The following is a 25,618-nucleotide window of genomic DNA, read 5'->3' as shown; positions in this document are numbered from 1 at the left end:
TACTTTTGTTGCATATCTAAGAAATGATTGCCAAATCCAGTATCACGAAGCATTCTCCTTGTGTTTTCTTTTAAGAGTTTTATATTTTTAGTTCTTATGTTTAGGTCTTTGATTCATTTTGAGTTAAATTTTTTTATGTTATAAGGTAAAGGTTTAACTTCATTATTTTGCATGGGGATATTCTGTTTCCCCAGCACCATTTGTTGAAAGTATGTATTCTTTCTGTCTTCTTTAAATTTATAGTTACGTTGAGATTCATGCAAGTTGTGTGTACTGATAGTTTGTTCCTTTTTATTGCTGCATAGTATTTCAAAGTATGGATGTACCATATTTTGTTTAATAACCCATGGGAAAGACATTTTGGTTGATCCCAGTTTTTGGCTATTATGAACAAAGCTGCTGTTATATTCACGTGTAAATATTTGTATGGACTTAATGTTTCCTTTTTTCTTGTGGGATTGCTGTATCATGTGGTAATTCTATGTTTAACTTTTGAAAGAACTGCCAGGCTGTTTTCCACAGTGGCTGCACCATTTTACATTCCTTCCACCATTGTATTTGAGTTGTAGTTTCTCTACATCCTTGTCAACACTTGTTATTTTCCATGTTTTTTTTATGTCCCCCCCCCAGAGTGTGAAGTGGTTTTTCATTGTAGTCTTAATTTATATTTCTCTAATGGGAAAGGATGCTGAGCTTCTTTTCATCTGCTTATTTATCATCCATATATCTTCTTTGGTCAAGTGTTCATCTCTTTAGCCCATTTTCATTTTTAATTAGTTTGTTTTATTATCATTATTTATTTTTGAAAGTTCTTCATGTATTCTAGGTCTGAGTCTTTTATCAGGTATGTGATTTGCAAAGATTTTCTTCTGGTCTGTGACTCTTCTTTTTTTAAAATTTTTAAAAAATTTATTGATTTGAGAGAGAGACAGAGATCGATTTATTGTTCCACTTATTTATGCATTCATTGGTTGATTCTTGTATGTGCCCTGACCGGGGATCGAACCTGCAACCTTGGCATATCGGGACAACAGTCCAACCAACTGAGCTACCTGGAAAGGGCCTGTGGCTCTTCTTTTAATTGTCTTAACAGTGTCTTATGAAGAGCAGAAGTCCAACTTGTCAGTCTTCTCTGTTGCTCCTGGGTTTGGTGTTATATCTGAGAAAGGTCCCAAAGATTTTGTCTTGTGTTTTGTTTTAAAAGTTTTATTGTTTTCGATCTTACGTTTAGATCCATTTTGAATTAATTTTTGTATAGCTAGGGTACGTGGTATAGATTAAGGTTCTTTTTTGCATATGAATGAATGTCCAATAATTCTAGCACCATTTGTTAAAAAGTTGAATGATCTTTTAAAAGGAAAATTTGATCATATCACTTTCTTGCCCAAAGACATCCTTTGGAGCCTTTTTTCCTTTTAGGAAAAAGTCTTTAACATGATTTACAAGCATCTATATGACTTGGGTCATGTATATAACTCTAACCTCCTCTCACCTTCTGTCATTGCCCATCTTGTACGCTAAGCTGCAAACATATTAAAACTCGGTCTGTTTCCTAAATTTCTTTCTGTTATAACTACTCTTCCCTCTGCCTAGAATATTTTCTCTCCACTCTTCTACCATCTGACCTTCATCTACAAGTTACATTCTCTTGGAAGCTTTCCCTAACTCTTGCCCTCACTCTCACCCTTCATTCAGATTGGATCATCATCCTCCCCTTCTTTGTGTACACATAGTACTTTTTTCTTTCCTATCATGACACTGATCATGCGATGTTGAATTTGGTTGGTTGATTGCCTCTTCCTCACTAATATGAGGTCCATGAAAAAGTAGGGCTTGCATATGGTAGATAGTCAATCAGCCAACTGAGTGAGTGATTGTAAATTAGGTGAGACAGAATGAGTAAAGAAGCATTGGAGTGAAAAATGACTGGATGTCTAAGAATTTCAGAGATTAAAAATTCTGTTGAATGGCCTTTAAGACTGAATCTTGAATAGAGAATTGGCCACTTTTTAGTTAATCGTGTACTCTTGACCTGTGTAGACAAGCACATTCCCCTTGTCTTAATTCCCTGATTATTTTGTGGGGTTGGTAAGCACTATTTAGGGTCCCAGGAGAGGACAGGCCTTTTTGACTGAAACAATGGCAGAGGTGGAATGGACTTTGGTTTAGTGCTGCTGGGGTTGGGGTCAGTGCTTTGTAAAGCAAGCATGCTTATCATCTGATTATGAGACTATATAGGTCACTCTAAAGCCATTTGATCAATCAGACAATCAAATGAAATCACCAGTATAACTCACCTCTTTGCACATCATGAAGGGGTGTGGGCAACACTGTCTGAAAAGCCCAAGGGGATATGGTGCTGAAAGGGTATCACTGTTTCGTGTATTTCTTGTCTTACTGTCTGAGATCTTGACCTCTATTTAATAACAAGATTTAAGTGCCAAAGGAAAGAATAACAGCAAGCTAGTACTGGGTAGTGCTATATAACTATTGAACTTTGTAGACAGTTTAAGAAAGCATCAAGTTGTATGTTATTGTAGTCATTCCAACCATCTAAGTATGACTAGACATACAGCAAAGGTTCCTGCAGCCTTCAGGATCTTTTTCTTTACCTCAGGTTCGCACTGCTCCTTGGAACACCACAAGGGCCTTCATTGCTGCCATGAAGGGCAAGTGTCTCTTGGAGGTGACTGGGGTGGCAGATCCCACAGGGTGTGGTGAAGGATTTTCCTATGTGAAGATTCCAAACAAACCAACACAGCAGAAGGTGAGATTGAATTTCTAGAAGGTGAAAATAAGGGAGGAGGAAATGGAGATTAAGTAGTGGAGATGAATGGGATGGAGGACCTGGAAAGCAGTTAAGTTGACAGGATGAACTTAGATCCTAGTATAAGGAGTTAAACTTACTGGAATTCTTACCTGTTTTGTTTTTGAGGTAGGATGATAAGGAGCCTCAGCCAGTGAAGAAGACAGTGACAGGAACAGATGCAGACCTCCGTCGTCTCTCTCTGAAAAATGCCAAGCAACTTCTGCGTAAATTTGGCGTGCCTGAGGAAGAGGTGGGTGTGGAAGAGGAAACTTAAATGCTCCTAGGGGCTTTGTATGAAGAGGGAGAAGCTAGGAGGCAGAAGTAAGGAACTATCTGAAGAATTTTGTGGTGTAGGTTGTAGCAGACTGGATCTTGGATACTTTTTCAGGAGTTAACTTTCCCAAAGCTTTCTGTTTAACCTGCTTCGAGTGAATTTTTTTGTCTACCCATCTCTGTGCCTTGGTTTGTTCTATGAGATTCCTGAATGATGTGTGTATGTATGTGTGTGTGTGTGTATGTCTGTCTCTCTTGTAGATTAAAAAATTGTCCCGCTGGGAAGTGATCGATGTGGTACGCACAATGTCAACAGAACAGGCCCGCTCTGGGGAAGGGCCAATGAGTAAATTTGCCCGTGGATCAAGGTTTTCTGTGGCTGAGCATCAAGAACGTTACAAAGAGGAATGTCAACGCATCTTTGACCTACAGAACAAGTATGTTGTTTTAGTGCTGCAGAAAATCCAAGCTGGAAGGGGGATGGGACAGACACTCATTATTTTATAATGAATAAGAGGTCACCTAATACTGTGACTTAGGTAGTCAAGTATCTGAGATTTCAGTGTGGTATCTGTTCAAAATACTGCTAGAGTACCTACCCCCTTCAAAGCAATTTGGCAAAGATTTTGAATGGCAAGACGTGCTAGGTTTGAGCTTTGGTTCCATGGCAACCTTTGTGGTCTACTTGGGCCTGGCAGCAGCCACAAATGTGATAGGGGACAGGTGTGCTTTTTCTGAAGGCTTACTGGTGAGAAGATGGTAATGCTCTATTAAAAATGAGCAATGTGCTGATTTGTTTATTGGGCTTTCTCCAGGAATCCTGAATATGAAATGCTCTACTACTTCATATTTCAAACTTGCCTTGTTGACTAAATGTCTTGGTAAATTTCGTAAAGTTTTTCTCGTAGGGTCCCATGTCTTCAGTGGATATTGAGTATTCCTTTTTAAAGTTGATTTTCCAATTTCCTACTCTTGCCTAAAACTGTATTTGTTCAGCTGTATACATTTTCATATTTAACCTCGTTTTAGTTTAACATTTTTTTCTCTTTTTAGGGTTTTGTCATCAACTGAAGTCTTATCAACTGACACAGATAGCAGCTCAGCTGAAGACAGTGACTTTGAAGAAATGGGAAAGAATATTGAGAACATGTTGCAGAATAAGAAAACCAGCTCTCAGCTGTCACGTGAACGGGAGGAGCAGGAGCGGAAGGAACTACAGCGGATGCTACTGGGTGAGGGTAGTGGCTTCATAGACAAAAAAGAGAAGGATAGGAAAAGTATAAGTAACGTCAGACTAATAACTGAGGCAAAACCAGAGGCAGAAGTAGTAGGGGATAAGTGTAGAAAAGCCTGTGGATGAGGTAGAGATTACTGAAAACGACTAGGTTTGTCTGTGGGACACAAATTGAAGAGATACTGCTAATCTACTAATTACTTCTGTCTGTGCCAGGCCTGGCCAAACCAGAGCTATCAGTGTTGTCCATCAAGTGAGCTTTCTGGGCATTTATCCTAGAGGGTAAGAGTTTTTAATAAAGAATCATGGATGCCTGGCCAGGCGTGGCTCAATGGTTAAGCATCGACCTAGGATCCAGGTGATCAGGGTTCGATTCCCGGTCAGGGCACATGCCTGGGTTGCGGGCTGCAGCCGATCAATGACTCTCTCATCATTGATGTTTCTATCTCTCTCTCCCTCTCCTCTCCTCTCTCTGAAATCAATAAAGATATTTAAAAAAAAAAAAAAAATTAAAAAAAAAAAAGAATCCATGGATGAATTTGGGAGGTTGTTTTTGAACCCTCTGAAATTACATGTAAAATTCTGTGCAAATGTGCCTTTTCTGAGGAGTAGATCCATGGCTTTCAGAAGATTCTCAAAGGAGTTTTAGATTCTAGAAAGGGTTAAAAATAACCAACCAAAAATTGCAGAAGTTGAAGGTGAGGATGAGAAAGGCCTGAACTGGTTTGGGTTACGGACACAGAATGAAAAGAGGAGAAAAACAAAGGTGACCTTAAGATTTCACTCTAGGCTTGCTTGAAAGATGGTGGTACCATTGATTAAAGTGGTACCTATCAAAGAAAGAAGCAGTATTAAGAAGGGAAGGTATAGCCTGGCTGGGTGTTGCTCAGCTGTTGAGCATTGGCCTAGGATCCAGGGGATCACGGTTCTATTCCCAGTCAGGGCACATACCTGGGTTGCGGGCTCGATCCCCAGTCGGGGGTGTGCAGGAAGCAGCCGATCAATGATGACTCTCTCATCATTGATGTTTCTATCTCTCTCTCCCCCTCTCTGAAATAAATTAAGATATATTAAAAAAAAAAAAAAGGGAAGGTGTAATGTATGGAATTTGAGGTCCCCATGACATTTCCCAGTATGGGTGTCAAACAAGCAATGGAAAACTTGGATTGTAGATTCTGAGAGAGAGGATAAAGGCTAAAGATGGAGGTTTAAATGACTATTCTCACTCTTAGTAGTCTTTGTTTCCTTCTATTTGTAAAAGCTTTGTGTAATTTTGTTATTCTTACTACTTTGTAAAGATGTGATAAAGCCTTTTCACCAGTGCTTCCTGGACCAGCAATATCTACATCACATGAGAGCTTGTTAGAAATGCAGAATCTTAGGCCTTATCCCAACCCTTCTGAATTAGAAACTGTGTTTTAACAAGATCCTCAGGTGATTCTTATTCATTCATATTAAAGTTTTAGAAGCATACTCTAGGGCCTTAAGACTCGATTTGTTTCTGTGGTGACATTTTTTCCCGTGGGTACTTGGGTGTTTTTCTTTGTGCTCAATCAACTACTTCCTGCTTGGACTTTTCCTCTTGCGCTGTTGCTTGGAGGAATCAGTATAGCTAGTGCTTTTCTGTCCCCTATAACAAATATGTAGTTCTTTGAAATCCTTTCAGAACTTTGTACTTATAAAAATGGGAACATTGGCAGTGGTAATATGAAGTCAGGAAAGGACAAATCAGTATGTTTGGGGGATGGTGGAGACTATTACACTTTCTCTAGAACCATAGTTTTGTGGCACGTTGAGCTTCGAGGTTTTCACTCAACCCCAAGAAAATGGCCATTTGGGTGGTAGGGGGAATGTGTGGAAATCTTTTTCTGCCTTGCAGCAGCAGGTTCAGCAGCGGCAGGAAACAATCACAGAGATGATGACACGGCTTCTGTGACTAGCCTTAACTCTTCTGCCACTGGCCGTTGTCTCAAGATTTATCGTACGTTTCGAGATGAAGAGGGGAAAGAGTATGTTCGCTGTGAGACAGTTCGAAAGCCAGCTGTCATAGACGCCTATGTGCGCATACGGACCACAAAAGATGAGGAGTTCATGTGAGTTTGTCTCACTACTTTCCACTGTGATTAAGAATGATAATGGTGGGGAATGGGAGTAAGGGTGGGTGCTTGAGTTTTGGTGACAGGCTTCTGCATAGTTGTTCCTGGAAGTCCACTAATAGGGAGCCATCTTGCTTTTTAGATCTTTGGGTTTGAGTAGAGCCAAATCACAGGGAGAATTCCAAATTTGCCACAAAACAAAGACATTTTTTCAGTTCTACCTGGGTCCTTTGCATTTTGGTTAGTTGGTTGGCTGGCAGAAATCTTAGGGATTACTCTCATTCTGAGAGAGGTGCCATTCTGCAATTGAAAGGCTATGAGTTGAGGAGATGGGAATGCCAGGTAACCCTTTTTATTTCAGTATGGATGGATTACTTTAGTTCAGAGATGTTTATAGCTTTTAGATCAAGACTTCTTGGTCTAAGTTTGCTTATGATCCTGTGATTCTCCCCCCCCCCCCCCCCGTTATTTAGTCGAAAATTTGCCCTTTTTGATGAACAGCATCGAGAAGAGATGCGAAAAGAACGGCGGAGGATTCAAGAGCAGCTGAGGCGGCTTAAGCGGAACCAGGAAAAGGAGAAGCTTAAGGGTCCTCCTGAGAAAAAGCCAAAAAAATTGAAAGAGCGTCCTGACCTAAAAGTAAGTCTTGTGTGGTATGATTATAACTAACAAAGCAAAGGAAGGATGCATACCTTTCCCTTTAGCTTTTGGATCCTCCCTTACCGATAATGAGGGCAGTATTGTCAAAAGCTAGTCTGAATTGACATGGCTACTTGGGTGTTTTCAGTAGTAGTATGACTGGTACTAACACAACCAGACTTAATCTGGTGCCATTGGGTGTCATTTCATACCTCATCCATTGGAAATATTTTCTAGAAGTTGAGATAAGTTTGGTGGATTTTTTTACATGTACACTTATGTACATATGTACACATATACGTACATACATCTTGTTTTTAAATTTTATGTATTAAAAGAAGCAACAGAAACAAATATAAAATACAAGTTGCTTTGCATAACTTAGGTAGGATTCCAGATATTACTATGCAGTGTAACTGTAATGTGTACCATAAAATGAGGTAACTGTGGTACAATGGAAAGACCCGTGGACTTGCAAACAGAGGATCTGGATTCAGGTCTGGTTGCCATCTACATAGGTCTGTGACCATAACCTCTTCAAACCTGTTTTCTCTTCTATAAAATACCTATCTCACAGTGTTATATTAAGTGATGTAATATGTGGGAAGCACTTTATAAACTATAAAATTCTCAACAAATCTAAACTGCTGTTAACATGTCATTAAAATATTTTAATGTTCGTTTCTTATATGTGATCTTGCATAAATATGATATAGTATTGACCCCATTTTAAAGATGAAAATGGGGTCAGTAGCAAAAGTGAGACGGAGACTTGGTTTTATTTAGCCTTTTCCTTGGGGCTGGGAATATGCCCATGCTGGCTGCCTGTGCTGTTGAATGCAGCCTTGGGCTTCCAACAGTCTTTCTTCTGTACATTTACTATTTTCATAGTTTACAACTTAAATTGGGAGTGGAAATCCTCTCCCTTTTCTTTCTTTCTTGATTTTTAAAGAAATGTTCTATTTTTTTTAATGTATCCTTTCCATACATATGCACTTTCGTTCAATGCCTCTGGTTGAAGGTGTTTAACAGTTTTCAAACTAAAGTTCTGAGCCTGTCTTTGTTTCTCTCTTGCCTTGTATGTATTTTTTTAAGCAGACTTTTAACTTTATTTTTCTACACAAAATTTTCATTGAAATTAAATGTTTTATTCCAGAAAGATCATAGGCTGAACTACCCAAGTTGTATATATTTCTTAAAGCTAACATCATGCAGCCTGCTTACTTCTGACATTGATATTTTTCCTCATGCAGCTGAAATGTGGGGCTTGTGGAGCCATTGGGCACATGAGGACAAACAAATTCTGCCCCCTCTATTATCAAACAAATGCTCCACCTTCCAACCCTGTTGCCATGACAGAGGAACAGGAGGAGGAGTTGGAAAAGACAGTCATTCATAATGATAATGAAGAACTTATCAAGGTTGAAGGGACCAAGATTGTCTTGGGGAAACAGCTCATTGAGAGGTAAGGGATAGGAAGTACCACGAAAGAGATCTATTAGAGGTTGGTGATACTGATGGTTGGCAGGGATGGATATGATGTGTTCTCTGACATGAAACTGAGGGCATAGGAACTTTGATGGATTTTCCTCCGTAATTGTTCCAGTAATGAAAATTATAATATTTTTGTTGTAAAGCACTTACTAAGTTCCACCACTTGCTCTTGGGCATGTACCTAACTTGTGAGTTTCAGTTTTCTTATTTATAAAATAAAACCACCTTTCCCAGGGTAGTTATGAAGATAAAAATGAGACTATATATAAAGCATAGTGCCTGGCATATAGTAGATGTTCTTCCTATTCTACTTCCAGGCACTCAATATTTGTAAGGTCTCTAATCTCAGAATGTTCTAATTATGGACCATTCAAAAGATTAAGGAGACATAAACTATGCTTATACTTACCTATCTCTTGCCCTCAGAGAATGTAATAGAGAAGTAAAGTTTTTAAATTAAAAGTTTTCCCTTAGCTTTTTAGTTTAAAAATTACAAACCTACAGAAAATTTGAAAGATTCCTCTAAATTTACCAACTGTTAGCATTTGTCTTTTCTTTATGTAGTTAAACTTTTTTTACTGAACTGCTTGGAAATACGTTGCAGGCATCATGACATTTCAGTTATAAATTCTTTAGCATAGGACATGACAACATGATACTTATTATTACACCTAAGAAAATTAACATTAATTCAGTAGTATCTTGCATACAGTTCTTACTCAAATGTCCTTAGTTATCTCAATGTCTTATATTGCCTCTCCCCAAATTTAGGATCCAGTCCCAGTCCAGACATTAAGTATTTTGAGTCTCTCCTAATGTAGAACTGTCCTCCCCACCTTTTTTGTTTTTTATGACATTGACTTTTTTTGAAGAATTCAGGCCAATTGTCTCATAAGAGATCCCACATTCTGGATTTGTCTGGTGGTTTTCTCATTGATTATATTCAGATTAAAAGTCTTTGGCGAGGTTACTACAGAGGTGGTATTATGTACTTAATACACCACATCAGGAAGCTCATAACATCAGATTTTGTTACTGTTTTAATCTTGTTAAAGTGATGATCCTCAGATTCCTCTATAATAAAGGTATGTTTTTCCCTTTGTAATGAACATGTGGGTGAATATTCTAATCCCTAACAGTTGTTCTCTCAGTAGTTTTAGCATCCATTGATGATTATTGCCTAAATTCAGTTGTTACATTGGGGGTTGCAAAACAATGGCTTTTTTCCTAATTGTAGCATTCTTTCTACATTAAATGGCATTCTATAAAGAAAAGCCCCCCCTTTTTGTTTTGTTAATCCTCACCCTAGGATAGTTTTTTCCATTGACATTTTAGAGAGAGTGGAAGGGAGGGACGGGGGGGAGGGGAGAGAGATAGAGAGAGAGAGAAATATCTGTATGAGAGAGATGCATGGATTGGTTGCCTCCCACATGCGTCCTGACTGGGAATTGATCAGTGACCTCCTGGTTCATAGGTCAGTGCTGAACCAGAGTCACACCAGCCAGGCGGTCAGGGTATTATATTCAAAATACATTTGAATTATTTTTTGTGTATTTATTTATTTATTTATTTATTAATCCTCACCGGAGGATATTTTTTCCATTGCTTTTCAGAGAGAGTAGAAGGGAGAGAGAAAAACATCGATGTGAGAGAGATACATCGATTGGTTGCTTCCTGCACGCACCCCAACCAGGGTTGGGGATCGAGCCTGCAACTGAGGTGGGTGCCCTTGGCTGGAATCGAACCTGAGACCCTTCAGTCCACAGCCAATGCTCTAACCACTGAGCCAAACCCGCTAGGGTTTTGTGTTTATTTTTAAATTTGATACGCAATTATATTCATTTGTTTCTGGTTCTTTTTAGTTTTGGGTTCTTTTTCTATCCTTGATTGAATTTCCCCAGTCCTCTTGATCCCAGTCCCATACAGTGGAAGGGAAGAAGGTGGATGGGCTTTTAATGATTGAGGGAAACACTAGTTTTGGGATTTTTTTTTTTTTTTACAAACTAGTTTTTTGTGTTTTTTTTTAAAATATATCTTTATTGATTTCAGAGAGAGGAAAGGAGAGGGAGAGAGAGAGAGACAGAAACATCAATGATGAGAGAGTCATTGATCGAGCCCGCAACCTGGGCATGTGCCCTGACCGGGAATCGAACCCCGATCGCCTGGATCCTAGGTCAACGCTCAACCGCTGAGCCACGCCCGGCCAGGCTACAAACTAGTTTTTAATGTCTTCCTTATTTCCATTCTGTGTGTTAAGTTTCCTAGCCCTTTAACCCCAAGATAGAATGTTGGAGCTAGAAGAATTCTTGAAATTCCTTTAGCCTAGTTCCCTTATCTTCTAAATAGGAAACTGAGGTGAAATTGTGGCTTGCCTGGTTCTTTATTAATTTGGAGATCCTATGGGGCCTTGCCTGATCTGAGCCTTAGATGTGGGTATCTGTCCTTTTGTTTGGCTTTTTCTTCCCCAGGCTTATGCTTAGGTACTTTGGACTTTTTTACTGTAGTTGCTTTTTTTCCTGGGGACTAGAAATAGGGACTGCACACTATGAAAGTGTTATTGATTGCAGTGCAGATGAGGTTCGCAGAAAATCTCTGGTTCTCAAGTTCCCTAAACAGCAACTTCCTCCCAAGAAGAAACGGCGAGTTGGAACCACTGTTCACTGTGACTATTTGAATGTGAGTATTTGCATTGCTTCTTTCTGATCTAGATGAGCTCCTCATTGATTCCCCTAGCCCTCTAAGCCATGGTTCCTACATAACCTTAGATTCTCCCTTTGTCCTTGCCCTGAAAATTATGTGTATTGTTCACTACAAGACTTCTAAGATATCTTTGCCTAGCTAGAAGGTATTGTTTTTTAATCTCTAGAAGCATTCCGATTCCTTATTTCTCCTTAGAGACCTCATAAGTCCATCCACCGGCGCCGGACAGACCCCATGGTGACACTGTCATCTATCTTGGAGTCTATCATCAATGACATGAGAGATCTTCCAAATGTGAGTTCATTTCATTCATGTTTACAGTAGAGATGTCAAGACTCTTTGTTGCCTGTGATTACAGATAGAGGACAGTATAGTCCTAGGTACGTGGAACTACTAAATCTTTGGGATGTAGTTCGTTCGTTCTCTCTCTCTCTCTCTCTCTCTCTCTCTCAATCCTCACCCGAGGATATTTTTTCCATTGATTTATTTTTTTATTTTTATTAGAGTGGGAGAGAAATATGAATGTGAGAGAGGTGTATCAATTGGTTGCCTCCCACACATGCCTTGACCGGGGCCAGGGATCGAACCTGCAACCTAGGTAGGTGTCCTTGACTGGGAATCAAACCCAGGACCCTTTGGTGTGCAGGCTGATGCTCTTACCAGAGAGCCAAACCGGCCAGGGCTCCCTCCCTACCTCCCTCCCTCCTTCCTTCTCTCCTTCTCTCTCTCTCTCTTTTTTCTCTTCTCCTCTGTCAATCAAACCTGCAACCTAGGTATGTGTCTAGACCAGGAATCGAACCTGCAACCTTTTTGGTGTACAGGAGGATGCTCCAACCAACAGCCACCTAGCCAGGGCTAAAATATTTTTGTTGATGTTTAGAGAGGGAGGAAGGGGGGGAGAGAGAGAGAGAGAGAGAGAGAGAGAGAGAGAGAGAGAGAGAGAGAGAGAAAAAGAAACATCGATCAGCTGCCTCCTTCATGCCCCCTACCTGGGATTGAGCCTACAACTCAGGTATATGCCCTGACCGGGAATCGAATCTGCAACCTTTTGGTGCACGGGATGATGTCCAACCAACTGAGCTACACTGGCCAGGGCTAGGATGTAGTTTTTTGCTTTTTTGTTGTTTTAAATATTTAAAATAGTTTAGTAGAGAAAATAGTCAGATTTGCTCCATCTAGAAAGAGTCCTTTGAGAGTTGATGGCTAGGTAGACGGATAGGATATGAGAGAATCTTCAGGAATTGGCTCTGGCAAGTGTTCTTTGCTTATGGATGGTGCTGGTTCTTGTTTGCACAGACATACCCTTTCCACACTCCAGTCAATGGAAAGGTTGTAAAGGACTACTACAAAATTATTACTCGACCAATGGACTTACAGACACTCCGTGAAAATGTGCGTAAACGCCTCTACCCATCTCGGGAAGAGTTCAGAGAGCATTTGGAGCTCATTGTGAAAAATAGTGCAACTTACAATGGTAAGAATCATCTGTTCTTTGGCTGAAGAGATCGCCTTTCAGGTCCTTGTTCATCCCAACTAGTCATAAATTCAGACTAGATTGGACTGATGAAAAGGTCCTAAAATAGTGCATTTTGCGGTTATGAAAATCAGGTAGTACACATTTTCGTCATTTAATATACAGCTGACCCTTGAACAACAACGGGGGGTCCATTGATATGCAATTTTTAAATTGGCCCTCACAGTTCAAACCCATGTTTTTCAAGGATCAGCTGGCAGTAGGAATCCTGAGTATGTGGAGGGCCATCTTAAATTACACATGAATTTTCAACTGTGTGGGTGGTCAGCTCTAACCTCTGAGTTGTTCATGGGTCAATTGTATATTACTCCTTTTTATTACCACTTTTTAATGTGTCCTCTGCAGAATTTGGAGTCTATCTGTTGAAGTGAAACAATTACATGGGGAGTACTGAGAGGAAGAAGTGGGCCTAGGTGTAAAAAAGGAGAAACATTCAATGTGGATAGAACCTGTGCAGAGTATGTGCTTGTGACCATGTTTGCTGTGTGTGAACCTTCGATTTGGTCTACAAATCTATTATAGGGGATGTTATATGTCCACTTTGCTTAAAAGCTGGAAAGGCAAGGAGGAAGAAATCTTTAAAGGGGGAAATCAATATAGTTTCTGCATGCAAAGGATAAAACTTTTTGGTTTCCATTGTATCCTTGAGCACAGATTTGTATGTAACTAGGAATTAAGAGTACAGGTAGAGTATGAGTCATGGCTCTGCCTCTTACAAATTGAGTCACTTCTCATAGCCTCCTCGGTTTTCTAGTCTGTAAACATGGGCAATAGTGTTTTATCTTCTCATTATTCTTATCATTGAACATGTCATTAAACATTTGTTGAATGAGTCAACAAATGAATGCTAAATTAATTAGTGGTTGAAAAAAGAGCTGAGAGGTTTAGGCTCTGGGGAACACTTACACAAAAGAATAGACAGAGCCAGATAACCAAGCAAAGGGTACTGAAAGGAAGTAGTCAGAATTAGTTTAGATGAAAATGTTTTAACTATCTTGGTGAGCTTAAATTAGGGCAGCCATAAGCAGGGAGTGTAGGAAATGGTTTGAGAGTTTTCTAAAGCTCTTGTTACAGATTTCAGGGAAACTAAAGTAATAGTCTGAGGTGGGATGGAGGTTATTTTATGAGAAAGGCTTTGGATTAGCCATATGTTGGGAGGACATCACAAACTGAGTTCTGCAAACAAAAATTGCAGTGATGAATTCTATATGCTAAGTGTGGAAAGCTTTTAAATCATGTATTGGTCACCTCAGCCATCAAACATATCGTCGTTCCCTATCCATAGTATCATTTTCAAGGTATTAAAGACAGCAGTATCAACAATTGTACTACTATGTGTGGATATACACAAGGAAGAGAGTTAAAATTTGTTTATTCATTGTTGTATATCTAATATTTGTTAGGCACTAAAAATAAAGATAAGACTGGTATATCTGTGTAACCCGGCAGCTAGGCTGGTGCCTGGCACATTTTCAGTGCTTAAGTAAATGTAAAAGTCTGGAGAAGTGTTGGCAGCTCTTGCCTCCTGTTTTTAACAGTTCCATCCCTCCTTGTTGCTCTATAATTTAGGGCCAAAGCATTCATTGACCCAGATCTCTCAATCCATGCTGGATCTCTGTGATGAAAAACTCAAAGAGGTGAGACATTTAAAATGCGAGAAAGGCAGTGGAATTAGAAGGGGGTGGGTAGCAGGGTTGAGGAAGTAGGGAATGTAACAGAAGGAAGAGTAGAGAAATGTGGGAGTAGCAGATATTTAGTAACATACTAACATAGAGTCTAGAAGGGACCTTATACATTGTATAGTCCAATTCCTTCCTTTTATAGTTGGAAAAACTGAGGTCCATAGAAGAAAATGACTTCTCCTGGGCATCATGAATGTTAAATAGTAGAACTAGGATTGAAATCTAGAACCCAAATATCTCTTTAGAAAGGGTCAAGGAAAGTGACTTTCCAGGAAGTCATCTGGAGCTAAGAGACTGTGTTTTGGCAGGGAGGAATTTTAAATTTTAAAAAGTAATCTGTATTCCATCTTCTTACCAAAAAAAAACATGGTACCTTATAAGCTTACAAAAATCCAATGATGGTAATGATGATGATGTTTATACTAAAGTAGACACTTCATAAAAGAGGAGATAATCAAATGGCCAATGAACATGAAAAGATCCTCAACTTGATTGATCACTGGGGAAGTGCAAATTTAAACCATGATTAGATACTACTACATAACCACCAGAAAGGCTAAAATTTTAAAGACTTTTTAAAAAAGGTTGACAATGCTAAGTGTTGGTGAGAATGTGGAACAGTTGGTACGTAAACTTTTTCCTAGTACAGTCTAAAATGAATTTGGTTTAGATTTCCTTACACAGAAGTCATTAATCAACAGTAATGTGTTCAGTGTTTTCAGCAATAGCTTTATAGCAAAAACAGTGTGATATTAAAACCTAACTTGGTGAAGGTGTTTCTGTTATGGAAGCTAAGGTGTTGATGCCCAGGGGTGTATATTTTTGGTGATCCACAGAGTAGAATACAGAATAACTAAAGGAGTGGTTGGTATATCTATTTGATCCTTTTACTGGAATATCATTTATTTGGACTTTCTGCCTGAAACTGAGTAATCGACAATTCATAGACTTTTTGGGACAAGGGCAATAGACAACTGAACTTTCAAGTTTTCCTTAATTTTCTGTGGTGATCATACGTCAGGGAAACCACTGCCTTTCCTTTGCTTTGTTTCATGTCAGAAAGAAGACAAATTGGCTCGCTTAGAGAAAGCTATCAATCCCTTGTTGGATGATGATGACCAAGTGGCATTTTCTTTTATTCTGGACAATATTGTCACCCAGAAAATGATGGCAGTTCCAGATGTAAGTGGTCTCTGTGCTAAATATTGTGAGGATAGTACAGGGGAAAGGAAAGGACAATAGGGTGTACATGTGTATGTGTGTTGGGGAGTCTGGAGGGTGGTGTTTGTCAATTCAAACTGGCATATAAATTTAAAAATTGACTTTTTTGCTCTATGTGTGCATTATTATTGAAATCAAAGAGGCCAGGAATCTGTGGACATAGGTTCTTTCTTCCTAATGTTTACATTCAGTATTTGAATGCTCCTGAGTAGACCTAGAGAGAAATTAGTATGCCAGCTAATGGGAGCTTCGGAAATAGAGTTGCTTCTTGAAAAATGACAGTTTGATAATTACCCAGTGTTTTGTTGTCTTTTGTTTCCTTTTTTGTCTTTTGCAATGTTCTGACAGGGCTACCATGTTGATTCTATGTACCATTTTGTTGTAAGGATCCTGCCTAGGAATTCTGAACTAAGTTTCCTTTTGTGTTGTAGGCGTATGTTGTATATATGTAATGCTATAAAACTTTTGGATGGGACTAGGGAGTAAGAAGTTTTAATTGAGTATGGAGCAGGGGTTCTTACTCTTTCAGGGCATAGGAACCCTTAAAGGAATACATGAATACCTTAAATTACCTACAGGGTTTTGTGTGATTATGTATCTTTCTGGGAAAAGGGTCAGTAGCTTTCGTCAGAGTCTTAGGAATATCTTTAACCCAATGAAGGTTGAGAATCTCCAGTATAAAGAATGATTTTTATTTAGTTTCTCATTCTTTCTTTTTGCTAGTCTTGGCCATTTCATCACCCAGTTAATAAGAAGTTTGTTCCAGATTATTACAAAGTGATTGTCAGTCCAATGGATTTAGAGACTATACGTAAGGTGAGTGGTTTGATCTAAGATGTCTTTCTGGAATCAAGTAACTTTGTATGTGTATCTGAGTACCTTATTCTTTTAATCACAGAATATCTCCAAGCACAAGTATCAGAGTCGAGAGAGCTTTCTAGATGATGTCAACCTTATCCTGGCCAACAGTGTTAAGTACAATGGTGGGTATGTCTCCCTGTTTTTTTCTCTTTCCATCAATCTATCCACCTAACATTAGTTAGCATTATTAAAATTTAAGTACATGAAGAAGTCTTGAGCAGTGATAGTCAACAAAATCAGTCAAGTATCTTTCTATGCTTTTATTAAAGCAGGCACATATTTTAGTGTATGTGTTCTGTAAACTTTGTTAATAATTTTTAATGATGAAAAAGCAATGCATATTTATTTTTTTAAACTTTGGAAAGTACAGAAAAATGAGATGAGAATAAAAAAAAAAGTGGATATTACTTTGGACTTTGAGTCATCACTGCTTTCCACGAGATGTGAAAACTCATGTATGCCCCAGGCCCTTAGATGGAGCATAGGGAAATGTGTGAGTTATAGACCATGGTGAGTTCAGTATATGAACTGATTGAATAATATATGCCAGGTTCTGAGCTAGTTACTTAATCTACTGATAGGAAAGACATAGTCACTGTCCTTATATAATTCACAGTCCAATTAAAGGGAAAGACAGTAAAAATGCAGCTTGACAAGGGCTATATTACAAGGATGTACAAAGTGCACTAGAGAGGAAGTAGCACCTTCACCTAAGGGATAGGGAAGGCTTCTTAAACTAAAAAGTTTCAGTTTTGAATGACTCACTTGTTAAATAAACATTGATTGAGCATCTAATATGTGTTGGCACTGATAGATGCTACAAATACAAAATCAAATTAGATATGATCCCTGCCCCCAACTTGGTTATTGTTTAGTTGGGGAAACAGGAAAGAAAAATTATGGAACTTAAATATTATGCTAGATGCATGCAGGATATGCCAAAGAAACACAGAAACAGGGTATCTAAATCAGAGTAGGGTTAGAAGAAGCTTTCTGGAAAAGAGTTTTGTTAAGCTGAGTTTTAAAGGATTAGTAGCAGAGAAAACAGTAGTATGTTAAGGCACAGAGGCCTGAAATTACACTATCGGCTCACAAAACAAGTTGTTGGGGTTGCAGTTTCACTGCACATGTTGGTGAATGACTGGTTATATATAGAGAGGTACATCGGAGTCAAATCATAGAGGGCCTGTGTGCCATATGCCACACTTAAAAGTTTTTACTTTATCTTAGGTGGGAGGACATTGAAGGAATTAAGTAGTGAAATGATGATCCCATATAATGCATTAAGCAAAATAGAAGAGGATGCTAAGGGCATTTGAAAGAATTGACTAGCATACTGAGGTCTCAATTAAAAATCCACATGATGGTAGGGCTTTTCTCCAGCAATATTCAGCAGCCCAAGTGGTATGGCTGTAAGTCCGCCAGATAGAAGGGATAGATAATTGGAAGGAGGAGGTGAAGGAAGGGACAACCAGAAAGATAGATGAGGAAATTGCTTTCTCGGCAGAGAGAACAGAATGTTCAGTATCATGGAGGAAAGAAAGAACAGGGCAAGTTTGGGTAACTGTATTTGACTAGTACCTATATATTTCACTAAGGGAAGTGGTGGGAGATGAGCCTTCCATTTTTGTTCTATTTGGGTTGGGTTAAAAGAATGTACTTTCTCCCTTGTGATCTCCTTATTGCTTTGGAAATTAGAGAGTGGAAATGTCCTTTTCCAGGTCAGCCAGAATTCTGGTAATATAAATGTGTTGGTAGGCTCACAGATGTTCATTAATGATTATAACAAATTATAAGCAAGCAGGAGTGTTAAGAAAGGCTGCTTGGCCTGGGGATGCTGGCTTAAGATATGAGGAGCTTATGTAAGGCAATAAGAAAAACCCAGAAGATGCTAATTGAAAAATGAGCAGAGGGCAGATGGACAAGTCACAGAAGACAAAAATTAAATAGCTGATGAACATGAGTAAATACTCAGTTGTATCTGGTAATCAAAGAAATGCAAATTGAAATTAAGAGGTACCATTTTTTTTCACCTATTAGATGAACTCAATTTTTAAAAAATGGAATATTCAGTGCTAGTGAGGCAGGTGCTCTCGCATTTTGCTGTTGGCAGTATAAAATTGTAAGACATTTCTGGAAAGCTGTTTGGCAGCATTGAGAGACTTAAAAATAGTTAAGGCGAAGCGACTTTATAGTTCAGCAGGCTTGAATTTGAATATTGGCGCCACTGCTTAATAGCAGTGTGACTTTGGGTAAGTAACTCAGCCTTTGCTTTCCCATATGTAAAATGGGTATAATAATAGTACTCTCTTCAGAGGGCTATTGTGAGGATTAAATAAAATACGAATGTGAGTGCTTAGCACATGGTGATTAGATGATAGTCTATCGTAATCAGAGATATAGACAAAGACGTTTATGATAAAGTTATTTATATTAATGAGAAATAACCTGAATGATTAATCTAAAGGGAATGTTTAGTTATTGTGCCATCTGTGTGATGGATTATTATGTAAAGATTGAAAGGTCTTTTTTTAAAAAACAACAACTAATGACAAAAATGCTCCCAATGTTACGTGAGAAAAGCAGAACACAAAACTTTATTTCATCTCAGTTATGCTTTAAAAAATGTTTATGTAAAAGATTGGAATGAAACATATCAGTGTGATAATAGTGATTATTTCTGAGAATAAAGGGTTAAGATAATCTTCATTTTCATCTTTTTTATGTTTTTCAAGTTTTCTACTGGTATGGAAAACAGGAAACTCAATAGAGGTGGAGAAGGGTAGGGAAGAAGTTCCAGGCAGAAAGAACAAATGCAAAAGTAGATGAGTTCCTTGGATAGGGAAATGAAAGCAGTTGAGTTTGGCTAGGGTCCAGAGTAGGAGCTAGTTTTGGGTGTAAGAGATGAGTTTTTTAAGGTAGATGGGCAAATAATGAAAGGTGCAGTATGTCACAATAAGCCTTTAAAAGGAAAAAGAGCCTTGGCAGGCTTGGCTCAGCAGTTGAGCATCGACCTATGATCCAGGAGATCAAGGTTTGATTCCTGGTCAGGACACATGCCTGGGTGGGCTCGATCCCCGGCAGGAGGTGTGCAGGAGGCAGCCAATCAATGACTCTCATTATTGATGTTTCTATCTCTCTCTCCCTCTCCCTTCTCTCTGAAATCAATAAAAATATATTAAAAAAGAAAAAGAGGGCCATATCAGGTATTATAGTTAGATCATTCTGGAACCTATTTGAAGAATAGATTGAAGGGAAATGAGATATAGATACCAATAAAGAAACTTCACAACAATCAAAGTTAAAAATACTGAGGGCCTGAAATAAGATAAGTAGCAATAAGAATGGAAAGATGGGGACAGATTGTAGAGTTACTGAGGAAGGCTCTGGCCAGTGTGGCTCAGTTGATTGGAGCATTGTCACGTACACCAAGACTGATTCTCGGTCAGGGCACACACCCAAGTTGTGGGTTTGATCCCCTGTTGTGTTTGTGGGGGGCAAATGATCGATGTTTCTCTCTCTCTCTCTGTCCCCCCTTTCCTTTCTCTAAGATCAATTTTTTAAAAAGGAGATGCTAAGGAAGTAGAATTGATATCTTCGTAAATGGTTGAATGTTGGAGGGATGGATAAAGGACAGAAAATTCAAGATGGTGCCAAGCACTCATATGCTGTTGGTGAAAACATAAATGGGTACAGACTTTCTAGAGGACTATAAATGTTCATTCCCTTTATCCAAACAATTTTACCTCCAGGGAATACTCCATACAAGTTTTCAGAGGCACATGTACACATATACATAGGTTTGCAATTGCAACATTGTTCATAACTGCAAAAACGTGGAAGCATTCTGAATATCCAGTAATAGGAAATTGGTTGAATAAATTATGATGCATCTATATGATGGAATACAGTTTAGCTATCAAAATGGTAGATTAACAAGTAAAGTGTATTCGTATATGCTGATATCAAAATATGTTCTGTATAGTCCTAGTTGGTTGCTCAGTTGGTTGGAGCATTGTCCCTTACACCAAAAGGTTGTAGGTTTAATTCCTGGTCAGGGCACATACCTAGGCTGTGGGTTTGATCTCCAGTCAGGGTGCATATGGGAGGCAACCGATCAATGTTTCTCTGTCACATCAATGTTCTTCTCTCCCCCCCCCCCCCTCAAGTCAATAAACATATCCTTTGGTGAGGACTTAAAAAAATTAAAGTGACTTAAAAATATATATATTCTATATGTATTATTGAAAACTAGATTGCTCAACAGTATATACAGAAGGAGTTGCAAATTCAGATCCTATTGAGGCCAGACAGGTAACATAAATGAGTGAAATGGGCTCAATATAGAGACTGATGAACTGGAGAGTACATACCCCACCTAAAGGGATCAGTCACTGTTTAGCTCAAAGGGAGAGATGAGGATAATTTTTACTTTATACTTGTTTGTACTTAGGTACTTGAATTTTTAAAATTGAGCACGTGATACTTTTGTAATTTAAAAACAAATTTCCACTTTTGGAAGGATGGATAAATCTGATGACATCCCGAATTCTGACTTGGCCAACTGGTGGTACAATGTACTAATATAGGAAATACAGGAGGAGTCGTTATGGAGAAGTGTTTTGTGTTGAGGTAGAACGTCTGAGTGAAGACTTACAGTAGATAGTTAGCTATATACAGGTTCAAAGTTCAGAAGAAAAGTTTGTACTGTAAATATGAATATTCTTTCAAATTATCAGCATATAAAAATATAAATAGATGAGCTCAAACAGAATAGGGTACACTCCTTGAACCACGTGATGCTGTATTAAAATATGGCTGTATGTTTTTCTGGATAGAAAAACCAAAGCTTTATCAGGTTATCAAAGTTGTATGTGACCCAAAGAAGTTAGAAACCACTGTTTAGTTAAGATAGATTGTAGGATGAGAATAGAATCAACAAATTCCAACATTTAAGGGATCAGGTAGAGAATACTGGAGAGTGGCTAGAATGAAAGAAGGAAAACAAGAGGAGAGCAATGTCCTGGAAACCAAGAGAAGAGGAAAATAGCTACAAGAAGAGGTCAAGTGCTATAGAGGAGACGAAAGAAAATGGTCATTAGAAGAGCTATTTCAGTGAACTGGTGGAATCAGAAGCCAGATTGCAGAAGATATGAATGAATGGGAAGTAAGAAAATGGAAACTGAAATTTGCCTGTGATGGGAAGAAGGAAGACTGTAATCAATATGTTGAAGGGGATGAAGGCAATTGGACAGAGGGGAACTTTGTATAGGCGAAAGAGAAGAAAAATAAGGATAGGAGATAAGGTCCCTGTGGAAGTGGGAAGATAGACAAGAAGAAAAGTTTCTGCCTCTCATTTTCTCTGTAAGTAAAGTAGGAAACAGGGTCTTATGCTGAGAGAGGGTGAGATGGTGGAAGAGAGAATTTGAAGAGAAATGTAGATAAAGGTTTGAATTCTCTGTTGTAGGAAATTTGAAATGGAGCTGACTTGGGGACATTTCAGAACTGTTGAGCAGCCTTTGAGGGTCCAGCTGAAGTTGGACACCATTAATTTTTATAGCAACATCAATTGGCACAGTTGTGTAATTTCCTTTGTCAGTGTTCATTAAACCAAGTTAGGGAACTGAGAAGGCAGATGACAGAATTGATTCAGGATTGGGATTTTGCTTTCTGGATGTGTTAGAAAGATTGAGAATTGAAGGTGTTAACAAGAAGGAAAGAAAGGTTGAAGTTTGAACTCAAACTTTCTCACCAAAGGATTTTATAGCAGAAGATTGTGACTATACAAAGTCTCTAGTTTGGAAGAGCATCCCAAAGCAGCTCTACAAAAGCTTGAAATTTCTTTGGCAATTCATATTTTATCTTCAAATTTATGCAAATTTTGTATTAGGCTTCTCTGTTTGTACTTTGACATGTTGCAAATTTCTTAATAAATTATTTTATATCCCCCAACCTCCATCTTCAAGTAAAATTGCTGATGAAGGAAGATACATGACAATGATCCTGTATCTTAACTTTGGCATACTGCACATTACCTTAGTTTTCAAAGCATATGGGCTAATTAGGGAAGATACTAAAACCAAGAGAAGCTTGATAGACTGGGAAACAAAAATTAATGGGCCTGTAAGTATCCTTGAGGTCAGTAAAGACAACATTCTGGATATAGCCATGGATATGTTTTGCTGGGAGTAAAGGTGCAGACCATTAACAAGAAGATTTGCAAGGATTTTGGATAGGTAGTACATATGAACATTAGAGTAACCTACCATGATGGGAGGGATTTGGAGCCAAAAGGAAGATTGTGCCAGGTGCAGAAGTCCTTGGTGAATGTGAGTGGATTAGTGGTGGTAAGTAAAGGTGAAGAGCACAGATCTCAAGTGACCTACAGGGAGGGGCCAGGCAAGTAATATAAATGAGTGAAGTGGGCCAGGTGTAGGGTGTAGTAACCTGGAACAGTACATATTTTATCTAAAGGGACATGTACTTCAGTCTGATTGTTGTCCTAAGGAAATGACTATCCAGTGCTGTCTAGGTATCTTTGTTTTTCACATGAAGCTGAAAATCTGGATCTTTTTGGTGTGCCATTTTTACATCCCACTTTTTACATATTTGCAAATAATTTTAAAAAATGTTTAACTCTGTGGGCCAAATAAAAACATTTATCTGCAGGCCAAATCTGGCTCCAAGAAAGCTGGTTATCAACCTCTGGCATAGTAGAAAACAAGCCTCAAAGTAGAGGTATTTTTCTTCAAGGGCAAGTAAGTAATGATTTGATTGCAACAGTGAAGAGCCTATAAGGCTGGAATCACCCTTCCTTAACCAGTGGGTGGGGGTATAAGAAACTTCTTAATAGGGTTGTGTTAGTGGTGTTATAGGATATGAAATGTGACATCTTTTGTACTGAAAGGACATCTAATCCTGGGCAGCCCAGTACTGGGTACTATACACAAAATAATACTTTTGCTTCAAATTTTAATGATTTAGCCAGATACTAACCTGCCTCTTTTTTTAAGTAATAGTAACAAAGTCTAGAGTCTGTTCCCTACTTTAAAATTTTTTATTTCAAAAAATTTTACTAACCAAAATTAGTAGAATGGGATCTCTAGTTAACATTATTTTGACTATTTCAGATCTTTCACATATAATATTACACTATTTCCATAGCATTTTATGTACCTTCGTTGACTTATCGTATATTATCACACATGTAGTCCATGAGATATATAGTCAAGATGCCTAGCATTAAGATTAGGGTCATTAGGCTACAAGTGGAAGGTAAGGAACACTGCATTTAAAACTGCACCAGTAAGTATGCAGTACATATCAGAGGACTCAGTCTTGTACTTAAGTGGTGGTTATGGGACTGCACCCTATAATAGAGTTCAAGCCCTTATGCCTTCCAGCTACCACATAGGTACTGAACCAACTCAGAGCTCTGTTTATGTTCAAATAACATTTCAAAAGAACATTAATAATCAGGGAAACACAAAACTTGGAATTGGAGCTATTCGCAATAGTTTCAAAAGGCACACATTCCATGACAGTGAAAGGAGAGTCATACAGGTAAAGAAATCCCTTCTGAAAAACAACCCAAACTTTTTGCCAGTCTTAAAGCCATAGGGTCATAAGTTGGCAGAGAGAGGCCTTACTAATTATTAAATGTTTGATTAGATTTGAAATGAACTGCGTAGTTTTTACCAATAGGTGATGCTGAGCTATTCATGATGAGATCCTTTTTCTCAAAGAATTGCCTAAGAAGTTCCTCCTCTGGGGCTCTTTAAACCCCAAATCAACTCTAATAAGCCATCTTCAGGGTGGATCTAGGATAGGTAGGTCATGTGTCATAAAACCTGAGAGCCTGAAGTTTTGGAATGTTCAGTGGGACCCTACAATCTAAAGGAGATGTAAAAGAATTTTACCAAAAAAATCTGCAAAGCAGGTTTTTTCCACTTTTGTTCGAGTAACGCCCGATCCTCTGTTAGCTCTGATAGCTGTTCTGATTGTAGGACCCTTTGTGGAATCTTTTAATTTTGTTTGTAGTGTTTTCTGACATAGAGAAACTTCATTTTTACGTACAGAATGGGGCAAAAGTGGGTTTACAATTGTTTGGAAAATAATACAATAATTAATAAATAATACAAGAATAAACTCTGTATTTCACAACGCACAATTCTACTTTTGCCCCACCCTGTATACAATCATGCACCACTTAACAACACGGATACATTCTGAGAAATGCATCATAAGGCGATTTCATCGTTGTGCAAACATAGAGTGCACTTACACAAACCTAGATGGTATAGCCTATTAGTATAAATGTGCTATACTTTTATAGGACTGGCAGCAAAGTAGGTGTGTTTACACCAGCGTCACCACAAACACATGAGTAATGCATTGTGCTACAGTGTTAGTAGGTGATAGGAATTTTTTAGCTTCATTATAATTTTATGGGACCACCATCATATATTCAGTTCATCATTGACCAAAATGTTGTTAGGCAGCACATGACTACTAGTTTCTAAGTTTATCCTATGAGACTACTCTGTAAGTTTGGCCGTTAATAAAAAGATTGTTTTTTTCTGTCAATGTCTCTCTTGAGATTGAGGCCAATATGTAAATACTCCTATATAAAGGTCAAGTCTTATATCATTGAAGAGAGTAAAATCTCTCTCAATCCTGCTTCAGCCTCTTGCAGTCATCCTTTCTCTTCACAGCCAGACTTTTTTGTTTTCATTGTGGTAAAATAGACACAAAATATTTGCCCTTTTAACCACTTTAAGTGTACAATTCAGTGGCATTAAGTATATTCACAGTAGTGTTCTATCATCACCACTACCCATTTACAGAACTTTTTCATCATCTCAAACAGAAACACTGTACCTATTAAACAATAACCCCATTCTCCCATTCCCTCAACCCTTGGTAACCTCTATTTTACTTTGTATCTATGAATTTGCCTCTTCTAGGTATCTCATATAAGTGGAATCATACAGTACATAGAATATTTGTCCTTTTGTGTCTGGCTTATTTCACTTAACATAATGTTTTCAAGGTTCATCCACCTTGTAGCATGGA

The 25,618-nt window shown here is 38.4% G+C and overlaps 1 protein-coding gene across 6 annotated transcripts in view; it reads left to right on the top strand.

Annotated features, from left to right (window-relative positions):
- TAF1 (TATA-box binding protein associated factor 1) overlaps positions 1 to 25,618 on the top strand; it is a 94,922-nt gene that overhangs the window by 16,430 nt on the left and 52,874 nt on the right. For 5 of the 6 annotated variants that reach the window (XM_081125481.1, XM_081125478.1, XM_081125480.1 and 2 more), the window contains 14 exons: positions 2,618 to 2,767; positions 2,940 to 3,059; positions 3,344 to 3,519; positions 4,136 to 4,314; positions 6,196 to 6,409; positions 6,886 to 7,051; positions 8,305 to 8,516; positions 11,113 to 11,221; positions 11,441 to 11,539; positions 12,542 to 12,719; positions 14,349 to 14,416; positions 15,521 to 15,643; positions 16,406 to 16,498; positions 16,581 to 16,665. In XM_081125481.1, the coding sequence (XP_080981607.1) occupies positions 2,618 to 2,767; positions 2,940 to 3,059; positions 3,344 to 3,519; positions 4,136 to 4,314; positions 6,196 to 6,409; positions 6,886 to 7,051; positions 8,305 to 8,516; positions 11,113 to 11,221; positions 11,441 to 11,539; positions 12,542 to 12,719; positions 14,349 to 14,416; positions 15,521 to 15,643; positions 16,406 to 16,498; positions 16,581 to 16,665 (1,972 nt within the window). The remainder of the gene's footprint in view (positions 1 to 2,617; positions 2,768 to 2,939; positions 3,060 to 3,343; positions 3,520 to 4,135; positions 4,315 to 6,195; positions 6,410 to 6,885; positions 7,052 to 8,304; positions 8,517 to 11,112; positions 11,222 to 11,440; positions 11,540 to 12,541; positions 12,720 to 14,348; positions 14,417 to 15,520; positions 15,644 to 16,405; positions 16,499 to 16,580; positions 16,666 to 25,618) is intronic. The other variant, XM_081125479.1, reaches the window with a different exon arrangement.

This window comes from Miniopterus schreibersii (genome assembly GCF_964146895.1).
Source record: "Miniopterus schreibersii genome assembly, chromosome: X".
Classification (NCBI taxonomy): Eukaryota; Metazoa; Chordata; class Mammalia; order Chiroptera; family Miniopteridae; genus Miniopterus; species Miniopterus schreibersii.
The sequence above is the reverse complement of the archived record's forward strand: the minus strand, read 5'-3'. Positions and strand labels throughout refer to the sequence as shown.